We start from the raw sequence: 22,716 nt of genomic DNA, 5'->3' as shown, positions 1-22,716 counted from the left end.
ATAGATCTTCCGGTTCTGAAACCGCACTGGGATTTGGGGTAGATGTGTTCAACCAGGATCTGCAGTGTAACAACAGCAACACGGGCAAATACTTTTCCCACGATGCTCAGCATGGAGATGTCTCAACAGTTGCTGCAATTGCTGTAGTCGCCCTTGTTCTTGTATAGGGTCACAACCTTTGCATCACGTATATTCTGGGGCACTGACCCCTCCCTCCAGCAGTTTGTACAGATGCTGCAGGAGTGCCGGTTTCCCATGCTTGATGAACTCAGGTGCTATAGCATCAGCACCTGGAGCTTTGCCCATGGCAAGTGGGTTTGCTTAGCTTTGCTAAGCTCCTTCACTGTGGGTTCGATATCCAGCTCTGCCATGCCAGGCAGGTTTTCTTAGTGTCTACAGTATTCTCCTGGAACTACAACTCAAGGTAGTGTTCCACCCATCTCTCCAACTGTTTATTGCAGTCGATGATGACCTCCCATCGTTTTGTTTTCAATGCATTTTCTTTAGTGATGCACATATTGCCTTTTTGATCCCTTCATACATGTCCCTGACATTTCCGGTGTCAAAAGATATCTGGATATTCTGGTACAGTTGTAGCCAGTAGTCATTAGCACACTACCTTGCAGATTATTGGACTTCACTTCAAGTGGCCCTTGGTGCATTCAGAATCTTCTCACTCAGTTCCCTCTTATAAGTAATGCCAGTAGGCTGCTGGGTTTCAATTATAGGTTCTAGCACAGTGATGTTAGCCTTGAACCAGTCAGCATTTTCCACTCTTGCTTCCCATATGTTGAGAGTGTGGTATTGTAGATAGTGTCTCGAAGTATGTTCCATTTCGCTCCTACACCAGTGTGGGGATGCCAGAGAACGCCTGTTCAATTGAGTCACAGGACTGTTGGTTTTTATCTGGGTAAGCAGTATGGCTGATGTTGATATGAGGGTGGCATTTGTACTTCAAATGAAAAAAACTTCAAGGGCTGCATCCTCACCCTGATGCACACCAGGGAGTGATCTGTATCACAGTCAGAGCTGTGCTAGCTGTGTGTTTTGAGAATGCTATTCAAAGAGTCATGTTTGATGATGATCATATCCAACTAGTGCCAATCTTGGATGTCTCCAGGACACTTTATGGCATGGTTTGTTCTGAAAGGAGGTGTTAGTTACTCAAAGCGTGTGGTAGCAGGAAAGCACAAGTAGTCTCTGTCCGTTCGTATTTCTTACCCAGGCCATGATGTTCAAGGCAGGAGGACCATGCCTCATGATCCACAGTCACTGTTGCATTGAAATCCCTCAGTAGATATTTATGTTCTGATCTAGAGATACAGCTAATAGTAGTGTCAAGCTCCACGTGGAAGTTGTCTTCCACTTCTGCAGTGGAGCACAGCACTGAAGCATAGATACTCATAAGGTTAACTGGCCCTGTTTGAGTTGAGAAGTGGGTGAAGGGAACACACTTGGGACGATTCTATCATCAAGAGGAGCAAGATCCTTATAGTGAAGTTTACACCCTGTTCATGTATTTCATTTGAACTCCTCCCTTGCCAGATGAATGTGTAACATTTTCTTTCAGCGATCCGCTCTTGGTGAGCCTTGTCTCTCGTAGGGAAGCCATGTTGATGTTCAGCCATTCCATGTAGATCACAGCTGTCATCACGCATTATCGACCAGCTGCAAGTCATCTGTCAATTCTGTGCACATGGTCCGGACATTCCAACTTGCTAATCGAAGATCTGGCATCTTCTTTCTTTTCATTTATTTGCCGGGTGCAATGGATTCCATCATTTTTTGAGCAAAGACTCTTAAGCTCCAAACACCGATTGAAGCAGATGGACAGTGGCAGGTCAACACCTTACTAGTCAGGGAGGCTGCTCAACTTGAGGTGGGCAGTGGCTGACCAGCGGGCCACTATGTTCCCTCCCACTGTCAGAGACCTGTTCTCCATGCCAATCAAGTTAAGCTCATCGCTTGTAACTGCTGTCTTTCATGTTGTGTTAACACTGCAGCGAAACAGTGTCCTCTCTAGGGTACAAGCCTGTGCAAAATCTATGAGGCCCTTGGGCAACCCAAATGTCAGGGTCCCTCCTCGACCTCCCCACCTGAATCCAAAAGAATGGAAGGCGTTACGTTTGGCACTAGCTTGTATACAGGAGTTTCTGGAAAGATGACATATCACTCCGCCTTGGGGCTCCAGTCCAGATTTTTTATCAGGATTTACTCCCTTAGCCTTCAACTCTCCCGAGCTAGCCACATGGGAGTGGAGCTATTCACCCCATAGCTGGGAGTTTGGTTCATGAGGGCTAGGGCATGTCCACATGCCGGTGGGCCTGCACACTGCACGTCTGAGGGCTAAATCTCCTCAGAGTTCCTCAGAAGCTTTAGCCTGGGGCTGCAAGGGACCCAGTTTCTGTGTGTTGCCGTGAGGAGGCATAGCTGTGGACTTCCTATGGGAGAGGTTGTGTCCTGACAGGGAGAGAATTACACATTTGGCTTTCTTTTTCATTTCGCTGCTAGCCAGTGGTGTAGGCTGAAAATGAGAAGCAAACTAGCACACAAAAGCAGAAAGATGCTAACTCTCTTCACTCACACACTAGACACATCACATCAACCTGTTGTTCTCGATACTATATTTTTCATTACCTATTTAACAATCAACACTCTATTTAAAGATAAACAGCCAGGAATATCTAGAATTTGTATAAATTTGCACAATAAATGCTAGAAGATTGAATTGAATTCTTGGATTACAGAATATGCTTTCTAATCATTCTGTCCACAAATGCACATAGATTCCTACTGTCTTGCTCAAAACAGGCTTTTAATTATAAAACGAGCGAGGATTGGGCGGGGGGTGGACATGGGGACACACTAAGGCAGGGGTGGGGAACATACGGCCTGTGGGCCAGATCCGGCCCATTGCTCAATTTCATCCTGCCCGCAGCAAGGTTTCTAAAAATATAGACCTATGACAACAGCACCTTCAAAATAGCATTTATCATCGTTACGAATTTGCTTTGGATAATATGTAATATAATAATATTTAACAATATACTCAAATTCAGTCATCGCATTAAAAGTGAGTTGAACATTTCTGTATTCTCTCTAAAAAACTAAATTAAGTTGATTATTGTGTGTGGGGCCCGCAACTGATTGTGTGTGAATGGTCCATGATAAGAAAAGGGTTCCCCATTCCTGCACTAAGGGGTTACATTTGCTGTTAACTTTACCTTTTCTGTAAAACTGAAAAATACAGAAATACTTCGAAACTTGGATCATTAATTGCTGGAAAATATACTTTCCCACATTATTAATTACACGCTAGCTTCAGCCCATCAACCGTCCAATAAAAACAAAAGTGGAAAAAAGGGAGTTCCAGACTATAATTTCCACCTTACATGATACCAAATCTCACTTGGAATCTGAACACAATGATATTTGCAAAACATCGCTAGGCCAGCTCAGGGTGGGAGGACTAATTAGAAAGAGGTGCATATTTGCATATGTTTCTTGCCATGAGATGCTGCTGGGCTGGGGATACAAACAGTGATTAATCATTAAAAAGAACTGGCAAAAACAGCAGAAAAAAAAAAATCGAACATCTGATGAACTAAAAAGTGAACAACTCATAATTTTATAAATCTAAGCTTGCAGGATGAAACTTGTAAACATAATTCAAAACACAGCCATAATGTCACAAACAGGATACACAAAAATGGAAGCACCAATGACCACATATTAAAACCATCAATGCAATGTTCCAAGGCTGCTAAAAAAAAAGTTGGGATACTTCACAACAGCATAGAAATCAAAAGACATCATTTGAATTCTATATTTCACTCTGGTGAGACCACATCTGGAATACTGCATGCAAGTTTGCTATCTATATTTTTAAAAGGAAAAATGGAAGTTCCCAGAAAGTGTTCTTACCAAAAGGATGGCAAGTATGTGGAACTGATGGAGGTTTGTCAGTTATTTCTAAAAGAAAAGCAAGTCCTGTCGCTGTCTGGTAGTCAAAAGTAATTACAACAAAATCTTCGGATTGGAAATGTAAAATGGTGACATGGCTGAGGCCATTTGCTTCAAAAATACTCAAATTCTTTTTAAATTAACAAATTAAATTGTCTTTCTCAGCTTATTGCACTTTCTGAAGTTTATAGAAGCATTAAAAGCTACTACAACAGTAGACTGTATTTTCTTGTTCCTGCGTCACAGTTTTAACAGAAAGAAAATAATCAGAATAAAGTTTGAAATTTGACTCTTGTTTTCCTTCAAATAGCTTAAACTAAAATACTGAGTATTAGTTAAAACAAAGTGGAGAAATTCAGCAGGTCTGGCAGCATCTGTAGAGACAGAAACAGGGTTAACGTTTCCAGTCCAATATGACTCAGAACTGAAGCGAGACAGAAATGTGATGGGTTTTATGCTGGGGAGGGTCAGGTGGAACAAAAGGGAAGGCCAGGGATAGGTTAGAGGATCTAAATTCAGTTAGCAGCATTCCAGCTCAAAGTAAAATATCTAAATCTATGCTTTTGGGAGTGGTAGAAGCTTTGAACTAATAATTTAAACATGAAGGCATAAGACGACACAAAAGGCAGCATCAATTTAATTATGTTACTGTAAGGCATGTATTTTATTTTGTTTCATAGAATCCTACTGCACAGAAAGAGCTATTATTTTAAAGAGCTAACTTATTAGTCCTACTGACTGTGCTCTTACCCAGTCCCTATTTAAACTGTTATTTTGGAGATGAGAAACTTTAGCTGCTGAGAGGGAAAACAGCAAAGTTTTCAGAAAGCATTTGGAAGAACTGGTGGGAAACAGAACATAGCACCATCTAGTGGCAGGTGCTAGCCACTCATGTCTCTGACTGTTGATGTTATAAGCATTGCATTTAGTGATCACTTAACAGTGAAAACTTTATTACAGCACTGTTGCCACATCAGTAAAACAAGTACTTGCTGACATATTACCATGACAATGGCCATAAGAATGCTTACATATTTTCAGTTTTACTCTTATAACATATTACATATGTACTGGTATATTGAATCAAGGGAGTTAATTTATACTCAACTTTTCTTCAAACCAATCATCTGGTGAGGAATTCCATTGAGTGTTTGACACTAAATATTTAGTATTGTGTTCCAGCATGGTGCCGAGGTGCCAGAGTGGAATTCGTGCTCTCACTGCAGTGCAACTTGCAGAAAGAATGAGCTTTTTACCTTCAATTCTTTCACAGGATGTGGGTATCGTGAGTTAGGCCAATATTTGTTGCCCATTCCTAACTTTTCGAGGTGGTGGTAGTGGTGAGCCATCTTCTTGAACCGCTGCAGTCCATGTGGTGTAGGTACACCCACAGTGCTGTCAGGGAGGAAGTTCCAGGATTTTGACCCAGCAACAGTGAAGGAACAGCGATATAGTTTCAAGTCAGGATGGTGAGTGGCTTGGAGGGGAACTTCCAGGTGGTAGCGTTCCCATGTATCTGCAGCCCTTGTCCTTCTAGATTGTAGAGGTCATGGGTTTAGAAGGTACTGTCTAAGGATCCTTGGTGAGTTGCTGCAGTGCATCTTGTATATGGTACACCCTGCTGCTACTGTGTCAGTGGTGGGGAGAGTGAATGTTTAATGTGGTGGATGGGGTTGCTTTGTCCTGGGTGGTGTCAAGTTTATTGAGTGTTGTTGGAGCTGAGCTCATGCAGGCAAGTGGTCACACTCCTGACTTGTGCCTTCTTGATGGTAGACAAGCTTTGGGGAGTCAGGAGGTGAGTTATTCACCGCAGAATTCCCAGCCTCTGACCTGCAATTGTAGCCACAGTATTTATATGGCTAGGCCCGTTCAATTTCTGATCAAAATAACCCCCATGATATTGACGGTGGGGCAGTCAGTGGTGGTAATGTCATTGAATATCACGAGGAGTTTTTTTTTAGGCCAGCATTTATTCAGAGGGTATTTAAGAGTCAAACACATTGCTGTGGGTCTGGAGTCATATGTAGGCCAGGCAAGGACAGATTTCCTTCCCTAAAGGATATTAGTGAACCAGATGGGTTTTTACAACAATTGGCAATGGTTTCATGGTCATTAATAAACTTTTAATTCCAGATTCAAATTCCACCCGCTGCCGTAGCAGTGTTTGAAGCCAGAACCCCCAGAGCATTACCCTGGGTCTTTGGATTACTATTCCAGCGACAATACCACTACACCATCGCCTCCCCAGATGTTAGCTGAGCCCAAGAAAACCTCAGAGCTTGATGCGTAGAGTGCTGGGTTACAAATTATTTTGCTTTTCGCATGCCATAGGATAAATTATCAGCTTACTCAGTCATCAATGCAGTGAGAAATTGGAGAATTGGAAAAGGGCCTAAGGGGACAAACTACCCATAGTTTTCATAATTGACTGCATTTGCGTGTTTCAAAAGTCTTGGGAATATAAAATCCGTTCATCAAAGTGCAGTCTAATCAAGTCATTTACAGGACTTCAGCAGGAACAGACAAGAGGAGAGGGGACATAAATAGAAGTTCTCCCAATAACAACTTCCATGACCGTGCAAGGCACCGAGGTACAATCGGCGGGAATCCAGGATGAACAGCAAGTGAAGATGAAGTGTATGATGGGAGCTGATTTGGAGTGCACCAGCACTCTATGTTCTGGCTGGAGTGCTACAAGAGGGAAATCACTGAACCCTAAGCTATGCTGGTTGAACTCACCATGATACAACCAACCACACTTGCAGCCCTTCCCATAGCTATTTGCCAATGATTGAGGCCCATTACCTCCAGAGTTTCTGGATCAATACAGAATCACTTGTCAAGTTTTGCCAAAAACCTCTGCAGCCAAACGGCAACGAAGGCACAGCCATGGCAGTCAAAATCACCATCTCGGCATGCAGCCGATTCTTGTGGAGCATAGCTATCATGAGGCAATACACTGACTCCACACATCATACAGGTTACTAATACATTGGTCAGCAGTTCAGCTTTTCCTGCTGAATAACAGGGACTTGAAACATAGCTGTATTGTTACATTTGGGAAACTATGGGAAGCCAACAGACCATCTGGGGAGTTAATTCTTGCCTCTTAACTTTGCACTGAGACTCACTGCTGCTGTGACTTCAAGCTCACTAATTCTTGAGATCTGCGGCACAGTGCTGATACTTTCAAAAGTTGGCAGGAGGAATATAGGTGCAGTAGCAATGCCAGCAGGCTATTGTTTTGTGTTGACAATGACAGAATTGCCTCCAAGCTGCACCATCCATCAGACTGCTTATGAAAGGTGATAAGGGTTCATATTGGATGCCTGTTTACCCATGTGGGAGTAAAGGAAGTAAAACACAAGATACAGATGGTCCTAATCCAAAGTTTGAAGAATTCTGATTTTATTTTCTCTTACCTTCGCAATGACCTTATAGGGAACAATATCAGAGTGGCTTCTCTGGGAGCAATAGTAGTTTTGAAGCCATCCCCCTGATCAGCTCTGTTCCCTTGTATTAAATACCATCTTGTCATACAAATATAGTAGTAGCCTGGCATGTTGGAGTTTAAACAAGCATCTGCAATGATTGTTGATTATATTTGTCCAACCCAAATATAATTAAGTGATCATACTTCCTGAAACTGGATTGTATTAAATTCCTGGTGTGCAAGAAGGCTTTTCAATTAGAAGTTGCAGCTGTAATGTGTGCAGTAGGGATATGTGGTCAGCAATGTAAGAGCTAGAAGGTGGGTGGAGGGCTTGGTACGGAGCAGCAGCACACTAGCCAAAATGTTTTCTGACATGGATACATGGGCCTTATTATCTACTAACTTGAACAGCAGCTGAAGTTTAGCGTTACAAATTTCAGGTCTACCTTAAATACTCAATTTCACCACTAATCACACTTAGTGGTGCCTATGTCCCTCCTCATCAGGAATGTACCCATGCTACCCGTTATCTAATTTTACAATAATGTAACCTAGAGTGTAATGATAGGATTCCCTTCTGTACTGGGTATAGTGTCTTTCACACAGTTCCTAACATACAGTTCTCCAATTTTCAATAGATGGGGTGAAAACACAGTTGACAAACCCAGATATAAAACATTAAGCTGCCTCATTATTTGATGAGCTTGTGGATGAAGAGTAACAGAATCAATCAATCTTATTAACTTTACTTCATTTTCTTTCACATATATGAGAAATATAAAAATACATACTACATTACGCCACAGCAACTTAGTCTATTTTCCTGGTCAGCTGTGTTCTGACTTTAAGATGATTGTTGTTTCACTCTAGGTCTAACTGGATTGACTGGTTTTCCCGTATGCATTAAGAGAGAGAGAGAGAGAGAGAGTCAATAAAATCATCCCAGCTCTGAAGAAGGTTCAATAGGTTAACTCTATTTCTCTCTCCACAGCTGCTGCCAGACCTGCTGAGTTTTTCCAGCATTTTTGTTTTTATTTCAGATTTCCAGCATCCATAATATTTTGCTTCTATATAATAAAATCACCTGTGCACCGCCAACCCCTCCCTAATCACCATTTCTTGCTATTCTCAAAGTTAATGGAGCCATCCCAGCTTCATGAGTAGCACTTAACTCTCCTTTTCAAGAACAGATAAGTTTCCCTTAACCTCAGCAAGCGTCAAAAGAATTTTGAACCTGCATGAGGCATTTTGTTTCTACATGTATGCAACCGAAAGGTCTCAAAATGTGGACTTGCTTTAGCCACTTCTTCAATCTGTGCACCTTTTTTTCCACCTCTGTTCCTGGCCTCTTGAAGATAATGAAAGTAGTGTTCACCCAGGCTGCAATTTCTCCACTGTTTTCCTCTGGGAGCCTATTTTAGGTCCGCAACATACCTCCTACAGGAATGTCTACACTTCAAATAAGGGTTTGGAGTGCTGACCCACTCCATCACCACAACAGATTACATCCCTGCCCTCCCACATATAGTGTGCTAGGGATTGGGTTTTGCTTGCCATCTCTACCATTTCAGCCTTTGGGCATATTCAGTTGCATCATTGACCCAGATCTCCCAGTGTATAAATTATCAGGAGACCAGACATACGGCCCAAGGTGCACATCGGGACCCTGCGGAAGATCTGATATGTTAACTTTTGTGGGAATTGCCTGCGAACTTTCAACTTCCGAAGGGCAATTTCCCTGCTCCCTGGGACCCTCTACGAATGTCTCCAGCTCCAACTCGGAGCCAAACTTCAGATAGTTCTGATTTACTTACCTGAATAGTTATCCAGGAACTGTAAACCCTAATATGATAATAATATCCAAATACATAAATTCCAAATCCAATATAATCCTAATCCTGGGCAACTCCAGGACTGATTCCCCTCCACCACCACCGCCCCCCCACCTCGACATCCCTTCACTGACTTGCCATCTTACCCATTGTTGAGCATTCACACTGGACCTGTAAACTTGCCATACAGCAGTTAATGCCGTAAAACAGAGGCATGTTTTGTCTTCCCCCAATGCCACAGTGCTGCAATAGAGTTCTCCAATGAACGCTGTGCTCTACATTTCCAGAGAAGCTGGGCTCAGAAGACTCAGCAAGAAATGCAGAGCAGCGTCTAGGTGTGGAGAAGTTCAAGTGGAGTAGCAATCCAATGATGGTTGCTGTTTTGTGGAAGATCCCAACCCATATTTTATTTAGAAACATAATTTTGTCCAAAACTCATGTTAACAATGTCAAACACTCTTTTTAATGTGATTGTATCCAAATCCAATAGTACCAGACACAGATTTTTATAGGATTTTGCTATTCATTTTAGTCCACGACAAGTTGGTTCATCTACCAACAGATGTAGCATAGATTTGTCGATCTTTGCCTGAAGATTTTTGATCCACCATTTACCCCCTCCTTAACTGAAATGTGCTGAAATAAAATGTTTGAAAATTGTGTATCGCACAATAACAATTAAACTAATTAATTAAATTGCCTTGTGGCTTTTAAAGCCTTCATTAAAGTTTTGTTCTTGAAGTCCAAGCTGATCTCAAAAGTCTGGGTTTTGCCTAGATATTTTTAAACCAACAAGTGCCAGTTTTAAAATCACATTTATTTTGAACATGTGCAATTTCCAGAATTTCTCATCTTATAACCTGGACAGTTAAATGGTAGACGGTAGAATCCCATCATCCTGCCCATGTTAAAGTTTTTCTGCTTTTCCCAAAACCAAACAACAAAAGGAAAGAAAAAAAGGGAAAGGGCAGAAAAGGAGAGTGGAGCATGAGAGGAATCTACTACCACAGATGAGCTGCTGCCCATTGAGCTATGGCCATTTAGAGAATGGCCAAGGATTGACTGGAAAATAGCCATTGATATTTGGTTAAAATTCCACTGAACTTTTGATACTAAACATTCATGTATAAACTGCATAAGCAAATAACCTATGTTTTAGAAGTTAACCTGTATATGTTTATTAAAGACTTCATAAAATTAGGGAACTCAAATTTTCTACTCTATATCCCTGATGGTCACAAGATATGACATCCTCAGCCCTTAGTTTGTCAATTAAATTTAACAAGCTGAATCTTTACACTTTAGTGGCAGAAAACAAGATAAAGATCAAAAACTAGTGGTGCCAATACCGGATATGTGGAGGGGCCGGGATCTTATGATCCAGCAGGAGTCTGCTACAGTTTGGGTCCAACTCTCCTAATCCTCTCTGCCCCATTCAATTCTGTCAGATTTTACCAACCCCCCAATGCTCCAAACTCCTCCCAGGTCTTGCTGAATGTCATGATCAGGGTTCCAACCCTGCACAAGTAGATCTCTCAACCCATTTTAGTATTTACAAATTCCATATTGTACTGTACTACCTCCAGGTTTCAGCACAGATCCAAAAGGTTCACATGTGAGCACATGCAGCCCCCCCACTTCCTAATTTCTTCAGTATCATTCTAATTGTTTATAGAGATTTAAACGGGAGGAAAGGGAACTTACAAAGATTGAAGGAAAACCTAACACTTTTGAAATCCCATGAATAGTGTGATGGTATACTGGAGAGAGCGCCACTGGGAAAGAACCCCCTAGGCAGGGCCATTCAGGAGGGCAATGAACCTCCCTTGTTTCCAGCCTGGTTTGCAGATCAATACCGAACATAGGGGGCACCAAGTTATATTACTGAATTTCAGGAAACCCAAATGCTAGAATTGAGAAGTTCAGACAACATTCAGAACACTGACACAAAAATGTCTTACAACAGACAGCCATTTCATGTAAGAAGTTCATTCACAATACTTAGGATAAATGGACTATATTGTTGGGCCAGATCAGGAATATTTGGGGTAGATCCTGGAAGATTAGTTTCATTTTGATTAGAAGGGAGTTAAGCATCTGCCTTGTTTCCAGCCTGGTTTGCAGATCATTCCCTGGCATCTAAAAGGGAATCCTCATGGTAAAATGGAAAACCTTAAGTCATATAATACATTGGTGGGTAAAAGGATTTTACTTTGCAAAATTAACTATATAAGAATGGTGCTTTTGGCTATTTGGGAATAAACACAAAAACATTTGTCAGAAAAAGCCAGAATCTGGGAAGTTAGGGGAGGGTTACAAGATTTACAGACAGAAATTAATCGTGGAAGCATGCCTGGATGTGAATGCAAGTGTTCAAATAGAAGGCATACCACCTGATTTATACAACCCTGGACAAATAAGGCGGAATTGCATAGAATAGAATGACCAGTATTGGAACAGGGCCTAACCAGTCAATTGCCAGCATTTATGCTCCTCTTCAGCCTCCTCTCATCTTCTCGTCTGTCACAGAATCTCATGCTTATCTAGTTTCCCCATCAATGCATCTATAAATTCTACATTCTCATTACATTTCCTCTGAATTTCCTATTTAATTTCTTGACTACTGTATATTGATGACCTCTAGTTTTGTTCATTTTCTTACCAAAATGTAATATTCATACTTTCCTATATTGAATTTAATTTACAATTACAAGCCCATTCTTCAAGTTTATGGTTTTCTTGCAAACCTCTCCTCAGGGTTGACTATACCACCAATTTGATGTAGCTCACAAATTTAGAAATTGCGTTTTTGATTTCAAGATCTAAATCATTGATATAAATTATAGACAAGGCTCCCAGTACTGATCCTTATGGGGTCCCACTTTCCACCACCTGCCACTCTGAATAACTACCTTTATCCCTACAGTCTTGCAGCCAGCTATCCATTTTACTACTCATCCCAACTCTGTATTCTGTGACCTTAGTCATTTGTCTATTATGTGGTACCTTATCAAAGGTCTTCTAGAAATCTAGATATATTCCATCCATCTACGCCTTGTTACCTCTTCAAAAAATTAACATAAACTGAAAGCAATTGTGGACAGTTATAATAGTTAAAACAGAAGCCAGTAAATGGTGGGATGGGGAGGTGCATTATTGTACCAATGATGGTTGACTCACGATTAATAATATACATTAAGTACTATTTTAGTCCTCAATGCTTTATCTTATGATTGTGTTCAAGTATGTATTAATAAAAGCAGTATAAATGCACAGAGATTACTGTGTCTGACTCCATCAAGATCAGTTAGCAGGAAGAAAATGATTAGTTCACTCAGCCTGCTATGTTCCCTTGATAGTTGGCTTGGTTTGAGTAACCTCTGATAGGTATTGGACAGGGTAGTGTAGAATTCAGAGGCAAGCCAACATTTTAAGTGATCCAATAGGCATGAAAGCCAAACCTCCAGCCAGTTCTGTGATGCCGAATTGAAGTAAAAAGGTCACAGATTTACCTTATATAAATTTGTAGTGCCCTGTAAAACCATACAGCAGACCATTCAAAAATTCTTCAGAGGTGTGATCAGACAGTAATTTAATTACAACGCCTTATATACTTATTTTGGGGTTCCAGCTCCTAGGAACAAACACTAAATGCAAAGCTTATCGAATTATTAGACTTCTAACTTCTGTTAATATTGGTCATCAGGCCATGGCTTTTCATGTATCAGGCGGTAAGTCTATTTTAGTTGGCATTTTGGTCAATGGGTAAGAGATGCCGACGTCAGTTGAGAAGACCCTGTTTAAAGTCCATGCTCGAGAGCAATAAATATTGAAGTCTTTTGCCAGTACAGCAGTTCCAGCTTGCTTAATGAATAGAATTTAAGACTCCAAGGGAGTTCCATTTCACGTATAACATGGCATTACAGACAATAGATCATGGTGAGGTTGTTTAACACTACTCTGGCAGAGGACAGTGGCATAATACTGAGCATGAAAGATAAATACATAATCAGCATAAACTGAGTATATAAAGGGGTACACATTACACTTGAGTGAAGCAAGGCTAAAGTAACAGAATTAGTTACAGTTTACTCAGGAGTTGCATACAACGATAACCTAGTAAACCTCGCAATTTTTGATTGGTAAGGGAGTCAAAGGTTATGCCAACTGGCAGGAAAGTGGAAGCTAAGAGCGCATCAGGTGAACCATGATCTATTGACAGGTGGAGCCCACTCAAGGAGCGGAATGGTCTACTCCTACTTATGTTCCTATTTTCTTAAGCAATTATCAAGTGAATTTTGGAAAACCCTACTTTATGCTGGACATCCAAAAGGCATTTTCAAACAAAAGACTTAGTTAAACTCAAAGCTATGGAGATTCAGGAAAAATCTTGGAAATAGATGATATTCTGACTTAATAAATGATTGTTTTCTTCCATTCAAGAAGTTATGTCAGGAAGGGGTGGTGGGGAAGGAAGGAACAACAATAACTAATGGAAAGAATACAAGGCATTTATACAGTGCCTTTCATTATTTCAGGACATCCCAAAGCACCTTACAGCCAAAGTGCTTTTGAAGTTTGTAATGTAAGGAAACAAAGCAGCACGTGTACACAAAGTCCCTCAATAAGATACCTAACCAGATTATCTGTTTTTGTGACAAGATTTTTTGGTGGAGCTGGTCAATGAGAACACAATGGAGAACTCCCCTATCCTTCTTCAAATTGTGTATGGCGTTTTTCATATCCACCTGCAGGCAAGCAGGGCCTGCTTTAATACCTCAGCTGAACAGCAGCACCCTCTGATGGGGCAACATTTCCTCAGTACTGCACTGTAGCGTCAGCTTATACTAGGTGCACAATTCTTTGACATGGGCTTGAAGCCATGTCCTTCTGATTCAGAAGTGAGAGTGCTGCCACTGAGCCACAGCTGACACCTAGAAGTGACAACCAAGAAGGTTTCTTAGAGATCAAAGCTTGGAGTCTATAGTCCCTAATTAATGTCAATGGTCTGTTCTCTGAAACTCAATCCACCTTGGTCAAATTTGTAGATGATACCAAGCTAGACAAGTAATGGACTAATAAGCAAGGCACTCAAATTTCAGAATGAGTTGAAAATAAGTAACTGAACAGAGCAGTGGCATATGAAGCTTTATGTAGATAATTGTAAAATACTGCAGAAAGGAAGGAATAAAAACAAATACAATACAGTCTAGGATTAGGCTATGCCCTGCATTCATAAAGAAATTTTGGGGTCTTACTGGACATGATCATCAACATGTCCAACCAAGGGAGAGAAAAAGTCAATGTTGAACCATATGGCCAAAAGAATAGAAGTCAGAATAAGTCAAGACCAAACTGCAGAGTGTTCTAGCCAGACTACACTTGAAACACTGTCATACTTTAGCAATTGAGACACTAAGGAGATACTCAAACATTGGAGGTAGTACAGAAAAAAATCCACAGGGCTAGTTCTTAGTGCCAATCTGAGTTGTGAAGAAAAATTGGGAAAACTTGGACTGATGCCTTGAAAACAACAACTTAAGAGGCAAACTTAAGAGGTACAAAACAGTCAATAATATGGAAAAATTACTTGTAATTAAGGCATGCACTTAAATTTGTAAAAGGCAAAGTTAGGACTGATGACAGGAAGTTCTTCACATGGTACTGAGATAGACCACTGGAGGTAAAAGACCTGGAATCAATTAAAAAAACAGCTGCAATGGGGGAGCTTTTCTAACTGAGTTAACAGCACCTGTACTTAACTTGTGAAAATAAATGCAACACCACAGAGAACAGCTTGGAAATCAAGAAAAAACATTTTTTGTAACAGGTAACAGAAACACTTGATAATTTTATTTAAAGCCAATCTATAGTAGTAGCTGTGCCAGGTGATCTTATAGTATTACTTGTCCATTGGTCTGGAGTTGCTGTATATATTGAGAAGCTGATAAATCACTGAGTCACACTAGCTTCAAGATTACACAAAATACCAATTGTGTTTTGGAAAATATAGGCTTGCCGATGGAAATAATCCTTCACACCAGGCACATTTTTGTCAAAGATTTAACCTGTTTCTTGAATTCAGTGATGGCTCGCAAGCAGTGAAAAAAAACAGCTTCACGCTAAAAAATTATTTCCCAGGGAAATGTAGAAACGGGACAGTTTCATGAATTCAGTTGATATAATGATACTGGATTCAGGGTTTCTCCCACCTGAGGATTGCTAGGAATGTGATTTCAGGCAGAAGGCTCCATCTGTTGACTCCAAGCACAGAGGTATGCAGAGCAGCAGAAGAATGGATAATACAAGTCAAAGGGACTGGAGAAAGTGCAACCAGCCAATCACAACCGAATATCTAAGTAAAGGAGGAACAATAGCTCACATTTCAATTCTGTCTAATTTTAAAGGGGTGCTTTGCTAGAGAATGATTTCCTAGACAAACAGAGGTCCAACTTGCTGAGGTGTGTCTTGCCTACTCTAGGGAAATCATGGAAGTTCATGTGATATATTGGCCAGATGGGGAGTCACCAAACCCCTTCATCAGGCTTGGCTGTTTCAGTTAGGGAGCAAAGTCCAGTCATTACAGGGCCTGTGGGCATTAGCCAGCCAGAGTCAAGGAGCCCACACCTAGGAAATTGGTAACTAGTTTGATTGGCAGCTTAACCAGCCAATCCCTGACAAGCTGCAGTAGAGAGGCAGAGGCCAAGTTTCTTAGCTTCCTGTTAAGACAAGTCTGCAGGCAAAAAAAAGTGGAACACAGCGTTGAGTTGCAGATCAGCCATTATCTAACAGAATGATGGACTAGGCTCAAGAGACCAATTGGTCTATTCCGGTTCCCATGTTCAAATTCTGACTGATTTCGGGGATTTTGCTCATCCTTAGAGAATTTGGTTTGCCAAATAACGTGATATGCTTTGTTATTTTCCGTTATGAGAAATATTGTGAAGAAATGAAATTTACCATTCTGGTTGCTCATTTATTACATGTAAAATGAACCAGACTGGTCATTAATTGTTGGCTTTCTCTCACTAGAGACAGTACCAATCTGCATTCCAGAAGACAGATCAAGCATTTGCAAGATTACAGTTTCCAATAACACACAAGGGTTTGCACTGTCACAATGCCTGGCTCACACTATATTAGCTATTCAACAATAAAGGTAAAGTCCTGATTGTAAGGAATGCCAGGTCAACTTATAGGACCTGTCAATGACTTTGAACCCAAAATTTGTTACAGAATCGAGTATATAGTGTTAATTCTGCTGTGTTTTCAAAATAAGATCTTATAGGAGCACGGGATAGTCACTAGCTTAGAGCATAAGCAATACATTTCTCTTCATGATTCTGGGCATACTCAGAATACTTTACTTATACATTCGGGCAAGTGAAAACTCAGCAGGATACTGGGCTCAGTTACAGGGGTAGCCTGCAACATGGAACTCAAAAAAGTGTAAAAGAACCTAAAAACCCAAACAGAAATTATTGGAAAATGCAATGTACAAGTCTATGATTTTTTTCTCCTGAATTGTTAAAAGTGCATGTTTAGTCACTGATACCTTTTGACTCAGCTTGTGATTTTTGACAATGTTAAAATGAATGAAAGGTAGCAAATCTCAGGCTGCTGAGCACAGGTGGGTACAATCTCCGCTTTTGCGTTAAACAGCACATACTGCTGTGGGGTGGGAGGGTGGAATAAAAATGCATAAAAGGACCAATCACAATCAGAAGCTAAAGTACAAAAATGATTCTTGAATCAAGTGTTTTAGTTACATGGCTCTAGGATTTTGGCACCTGATGAATCAATAGTTGGATCGTGTTGCTAGTTGTTTGATTGTCTTGATCATTTTCATTTTAGGTTCTGATTGTAACATCAAGTCAATTTTTAATCCCAACTCTAACCCATCAGCCTCTTGTACTACCTTTCATTCATCATCAACCCTCTGCCCCTACCAGTTGATGCATTATACAAATGTTATTTTGGCCCAGTTGGTAACTCTCTTGCCTCCAAAGTTATAAGATTCTGGGTTGAAATCCTACTCCAGCACAGAGCACAAAGTCTAGATGATACTGGTGAGAAGCAGCAGTCAGCTGAGACATTAAACCAAAAATCAGTGCGATTATTGTGGTGGTTCAGGCGACATGAAGAACATCCCATTACCTGTTGACTGGCAATTACATAAAGGCAACGGCATTGTTAAAACAAGTGATGGGCATTGGCTCACCCATAAATGGGGTACAGCTGTAACACTCCCAGGGAAAAGGAACTGGGAGTCTGTTGGTTGGGCTGTCTGAAGAATAAACCTGTATGAGTTAAAAGACCAGCTTCAGACTCATTCTTCCCTTACATATAATTATTGGGAGTTCAGCACATCTGTATATAAACAAGAATGGTTTTTACAAACAGTCTATAGTAGTGTTTTTAGAGTGACGGGAAAACCATAAAGGGACCCCATGTATACCCCAAACTCGAGACAAAACACTAGTTACCTATGATTTTAATTCTCTGCTCCACTTCCATTCTGACCTCTGTCCTCAGCCTCATATTGTTCCGATGAAGCTCAAAGCAAGTTTGAGGAACAGCACTTCATTTTTTAATTAGGTTATTGGCAGCAGCTCAACTGAGTTCAACAATTTCAGATCATAACCTGTTTTTTCCAGCCAGCAATTGTTCATGACAATTCAGCGCTCTCTCATTCATACCTCCTCTAAACCCATCTTCTGTTTTTGTCCAGTCACCATCTCATTTTGTCAGGATCTTTCCCATCAATCACTCCATCACAGACCTTCCCTTTGTGTTCTCATTCCTCCTCCCTTTCTTTTGCAGTGTACTATCACTGGCCCTCTATCCAGCTCTATCTCTCCCCCCCCCCCCCCCCCCCCCCCCAAACCAGCTTATATTTCACCTCTTTTCTATTTTTACTTAGTTCTGTTGAAGAGTCATACGGACTTGAAATGTTAACTGTGTTTCTCTCCACAGATGCTACCAGACCTGAGTTTTCCCAGGTATTTTTATTTTTACTTAAAAAATATGTTGCATTTCTAACTTTTCCAGTTCTAGCAAAAGTCATCCATCTGAAACAAATTCTGATTTGACCTGCCGAGTTAACCAGCATTGCGCTTTTATTTTGAGTGAATTTGGGTTCCAATCCCTGAAGATGAAGGGGTTAAGGAGTGATCAGATTGAAATTCTTAATTAAAGAAACAGAGGGAACAACTCTTTCAAGTAGATGGGGGGTACAGGACAAGGGGACACAAAATTAGAATTTGACCTGAAGACAGTTCAAATCTAATTCAGGAGAAACATTTCAGATTGACTCTAGGTGCAAAGTTAACCAAGGGGTTTAAAACAGAGAAGCTTATTTGAGAAGCAGGGTTATTAAGGGATGTGGAGAGAAGGCAGAATAGTGAGATTAAAAAGAGCTGCCAAGACAAACAGAAATGGCGACAGAGTAGGGTCGATCAAACTTGGGTCACTTACATGGTCCCATTGGCATAGACTGCATCCCCTCCCTCCACATATTGAACTTGTGACGGGTAAACATGTTGGACCGACTGCACCTGTTGGACCTAAAACAAATACAGAAAATATTATCCAAACCTAGATTGAAATCTTGCAGCACTCAGTATTTTACATGATCCTAGGCCATCTTCAAGTCAAGCTACTTTTCAGCCTCTTTCCCATTCCTTTCATATAATTCCCAAGGGTTATCTAGGTCACAAGTGAAGAACAGTATCTTGGACAGAGTGTCAGGAGCCACCTGATAACCATGAAACTATTCCCTCCCCCAAATCATGGCACTGGGAGAGGGGAGAAAAGTGGACGTAGAAATCATTAAAACGTAGACAAAGTCTTGCACCCCTAAAGTAACTTTTTATATTTTAGCGCTGCACTAAAAGTCTTGGGGAAAAAATAAAAATAGCTTGAAGGTTGGAGGAAGATTAGGTCACACAGCTGCCTCCTTCAGGTTTATCGCCCTTTCTTACCTGCTGCACTCTCTGAACCTGAAGTTGCTGTACCTGGCCTCCTTTCTGAGAAGAACCTGTTGCCTGGACCACCAGCCGCTGTGGGCAACAAAGAGTAAAGGTAAGCTACTGTCTCCTTAAGTTATTTGTGGAGGATGCAAGGTTAAACTTTTCATTTTATTTGTTGGTCCAAGTTTAAAGATTTTTAAAAATCTATTCTGCACCAATGAATCCCAGTCTAGGGGGTGGGGCAACCCCTATGGCTAGGCCTTTGATATTAAAATTGAGAATGCTTTTCAGTTACCCTATGCCTCATGATTTTTCAGTTTCTGCTATGATTATGCCTCGTATGCTCTTCACATTCCTTCAGTGACATTTTTTTAAAAACTGCCACAGGAGGAATCAAGGGTACAAACTCATGCAACTACTCCACACAATAGTATTTTTGATTAACCATCTGTTACCTTTACAGATTTATTTTAAACATTGAACCCAGTCCTGAAAAGTATGCCTTGGAATACTGGCATGGAATATTTCTGGAATCTGAAAGTTCTCTCTCTGCTATTTTAGATGAGATTTCAATTAATTTATTTTAAATGGATGAATTGTTCTGCTAGAGGCAAATTCAAAAAAATATTTATCGCTTGTATTGGAAGCTACTGGTCGACAGTCTCAGCACCGCTGTCTAGATTTAATCAGTGACTGATACTGAGCATCAGAAATCTGAGTCCATTTGCCCAATCTTGGATGGCGGCTAATAGACTTAAACGAGAGAGAGAGAGGGAGGGAGAAGGAGAGGGAGATTGGGAATCACTAGTGACCACACGACATGGCATAGGGAATAAACCAACTTAAATTCAATGCAGCTGGGACCAAATCAAGAATTTGAGGATTGAAGGGTCTACAGGTTGGGATATGGAAATATTACACTGTTAAGAGTAAGGATTGCACCTCATCACAATTAATTAGGAGAACTCTGTGCACCTGGTCCCCATTACACAAGGTCTAACACAGCTGCCCTTTGGCACACCATGTACAATGTAACCGACTGTGGAGTCCATCATTGTCAAAGCTTCCCAGGTGAAACCAACATACATCTTGCTCCACATCGCAAAACAAACAGTGCATTCCATGGAGCATGCTATCATTTTTCATTTATCGAAATAAGAGTGGGCTTTATGCCATTGAATATTTGAATATCTACCATTCACTATGATCATGGCTAATCTTCTACATCAACTCACTTTCCCGCTTGCTCCCCACATCCCTCGATTCCCTGAGACACCAGAAATCTGTTTATCTTGGCCTTAAATAAATGGGCCATCTACAATCCTATGGGGTAGAGCTTTCCAAAGATTAATAACCCTTTGAATGAAGAAATTTCTCTTAATCTCAGTCCTAAACAAATAGCCCCTTATCCTGAGATTGTGCCCCATGTTCTAGATTCCCCAACCAAGGGAAACAACTTCTCTGTTTACCCTGTCAAGGCCCTTTAGAATCTTGCCCGTTTCAATGAGATCACCTCTTAATCTCCTAAACTCCAGAGAACATAGGCCCGACATACTCAGCCTATGTTAGGACAACCCTCTCATCCCTGGAATGAATCTAGTGAACCTTCACTCTGCGACCTCCAATGCAAGTATATTCCTCCTTAACTATGGAGACAGAATTGCACAGTACTCCAGGTGTGTTCTTAAAGCTGGGTACAATTGTAGCAAGACTTCTTTATTCTTGTACTCCAATCCCCTTACAATAAAGGCCAACATGCAATTTGCTTTCCTAACTGCTTGCTGCACCTGCAAGCTAAAATTCAACTCCATTGCCATATCCTTTTTTAGCATTTCAAAAAGAGATCAATCAACACAACTACTTTGACCGGAATAAAAACAAAAATAAAAACAAAAAACTGCGGATGCTGGAAATCCAAAACAAAAACAGAATTACCTGGAGAAACTCAGCAGGTCTGGCAGCATCGGCGGAGAAGGAAAGAGTTGACGTTTCGAGTCCTCATGACCTTTCGACAGAACCGAAGCCAGTTCTGTCGAAGGGTCATGAGGACTCGAAACGTCAACTCTTTTCTTCTCCGCCGATGCTGCCAGACCTGCTGAGTTTTTCCAGGTAATTCTGGTTTTACTTTGACTGGAATGCTGTTGCATATACTGCATTCACTACTGAGAAGATTCTTCAAATCTCATCTCAATTGATGAAAAATTTATATTTCATTTCCTGAATGCAAGCATTGCTGAAAAGGCTGGCATTTATTGTCTATTTCTTGCTGCCCTACGGTGGCTTGCTGGGCTACTTCAGAGGGCAGTTATGAACCAATCATGTCCAAATAAACCTCCTGGTCTTCTCGAGCTGTCCATAGCCTGTGACATAGTTGATCACAGCATACACTTCTACACCTTCATCGAGCTGGGTGCAATTGCTCTCAGGTACTTCCATCCTATCTACCCAAATCGGAGCCAGAGAATCATTTGTAATGGCCTCTCTTCCTGCTCCTGCACCATTTTCTCTGGTGTCCCCTAAGGATCTATCCTTGCTTCCCCTCTTATTTCTCATCCTCTGAAGGCAGTGTTAGCTTTCACATGTATGCTGACAACACCCACCTTTACCTCGCTGCCACCACCTCTGTAGGACATTGTTTTCGGTCCCCACTCCAAACTCTGTTCCCTAGCTACTGACTTCTATTCTCTCCCTGGCAACAGTCAGATTCAAGCCATCTGTTCACAAACTTAGTGTCATATCTGACCCAGAAATGAGCTTCCAACCTGATTGGTGCCATCACCAACATTGCCTATTTCCACCACTGTAAGATTGTCCAACTTCACCTCGTCTCAACTCATCTGCTGCAGAAACCCTTCATTACCGTAAGAGTTGAATATCCCAATGCACTCCTGGCTGGTCTCCCACATTCTATTTTCTGTAAACTTGAGGTCAAACTGCTGCCAGAGTCTTAACTTGCACCAAATCCCATTCCCCTATCACTCCTATGCTCACTGACCTACACTGCAAACCAATCATTCCTTGTTTTCAAATCCTTCCATGGCTTTCCCATCCCTATTTAGGGGGAGGAGATTGCATAGTGGTATTGTCACTGGACTAGTAATCCAGAGACCCAGGATAATACTCTGGGGATCCGGGTTCAAATCCCACACAGCAGATGGTGGAATTTGAATTCAATAAAAATCTGGAATTAAATGTGTACTGATGACCATGAAACCATTGTTGATTGCTGTAAAAACCCAACTAATGTCCTTTAGGGAAGGAAATCAGACGTCCTTACCTGGTCTGGCCACAGCAATATGACTCTTAAATGCCCTATGAAATGGCCTAGCAACTCAGTTGCATCAAACCGCTACAACAAAGCTGGACAGTCCAGCATCGACCTAGGCACCAGAAACAACAACAGCAAACTCAGCCCTGTCGACCCTGCAAAGTCGTCCTTACTGACATCTCGGGGGCTAGTGCCAAAATTGGGAGAGCTGTCTTACAGACTAATCAAACAACAGCCTGATATAGTCAC

The 22,716-nt window shown here is 41.1% G+C and overlaps 1 protein-coding gene across 9 annotated transcripts in view; it reads right to left on the bottom strand.

The window, feature by feature from the left end:
• Nucleotides 1-22,716, bottom strand: part of LOC121286840 (DNA-binding protein RFX2-like) — a 137,737-nt gene that overhangs the window by 68,289 nt on the left and 46,732 nt on the right. For 7 of the 9 annotated variants that reach the window (XM_041203947.1, XM_041203945.1, XM_041203944.1 and 4 more), the window contains 2 exons: nt 19,212-19,289; nt 18,706-18,794 (listed from right to left, as the gene is read on the bottom strand). The exons of 1 other annotated variant lie outside the window; for it this stretch is intronic. In XM_041203947.1, coding sequence (XP_041059881.1) covers nt 18,706-18,794; nt 19,212-19,289 — 167 coding nt within the window. The remainder of the gene's footprint in view (nt 1-18,705; nt 18,795-19,211; nt 19,290-22,716) is intronic. One more of the 9 variants, XM_041203952.1, reaches the window with a different exon arrangement.

This window comes from Carcharodon carcharias, chromosome 14 (assembly GCF_017639515.1).
Source record: "Carcharodon carcharias isolate sCarCar2 chromosome 14, sCarCar2.pri, whole genome shotgun sequence".
In the NCBI taxonomy this organism is placed as follows: Eukaryota; Metazoa; Chordata; class Chondrichthyes; order Lamniformes; family Lamnidae; genus Carcharodon; species Carcharodon carcharias.
The sequence above is the reverse complement of the archived record's forward strand: the minus strand, read 5'-3'. Positions and strand labels throughout refer to the sequence as shown.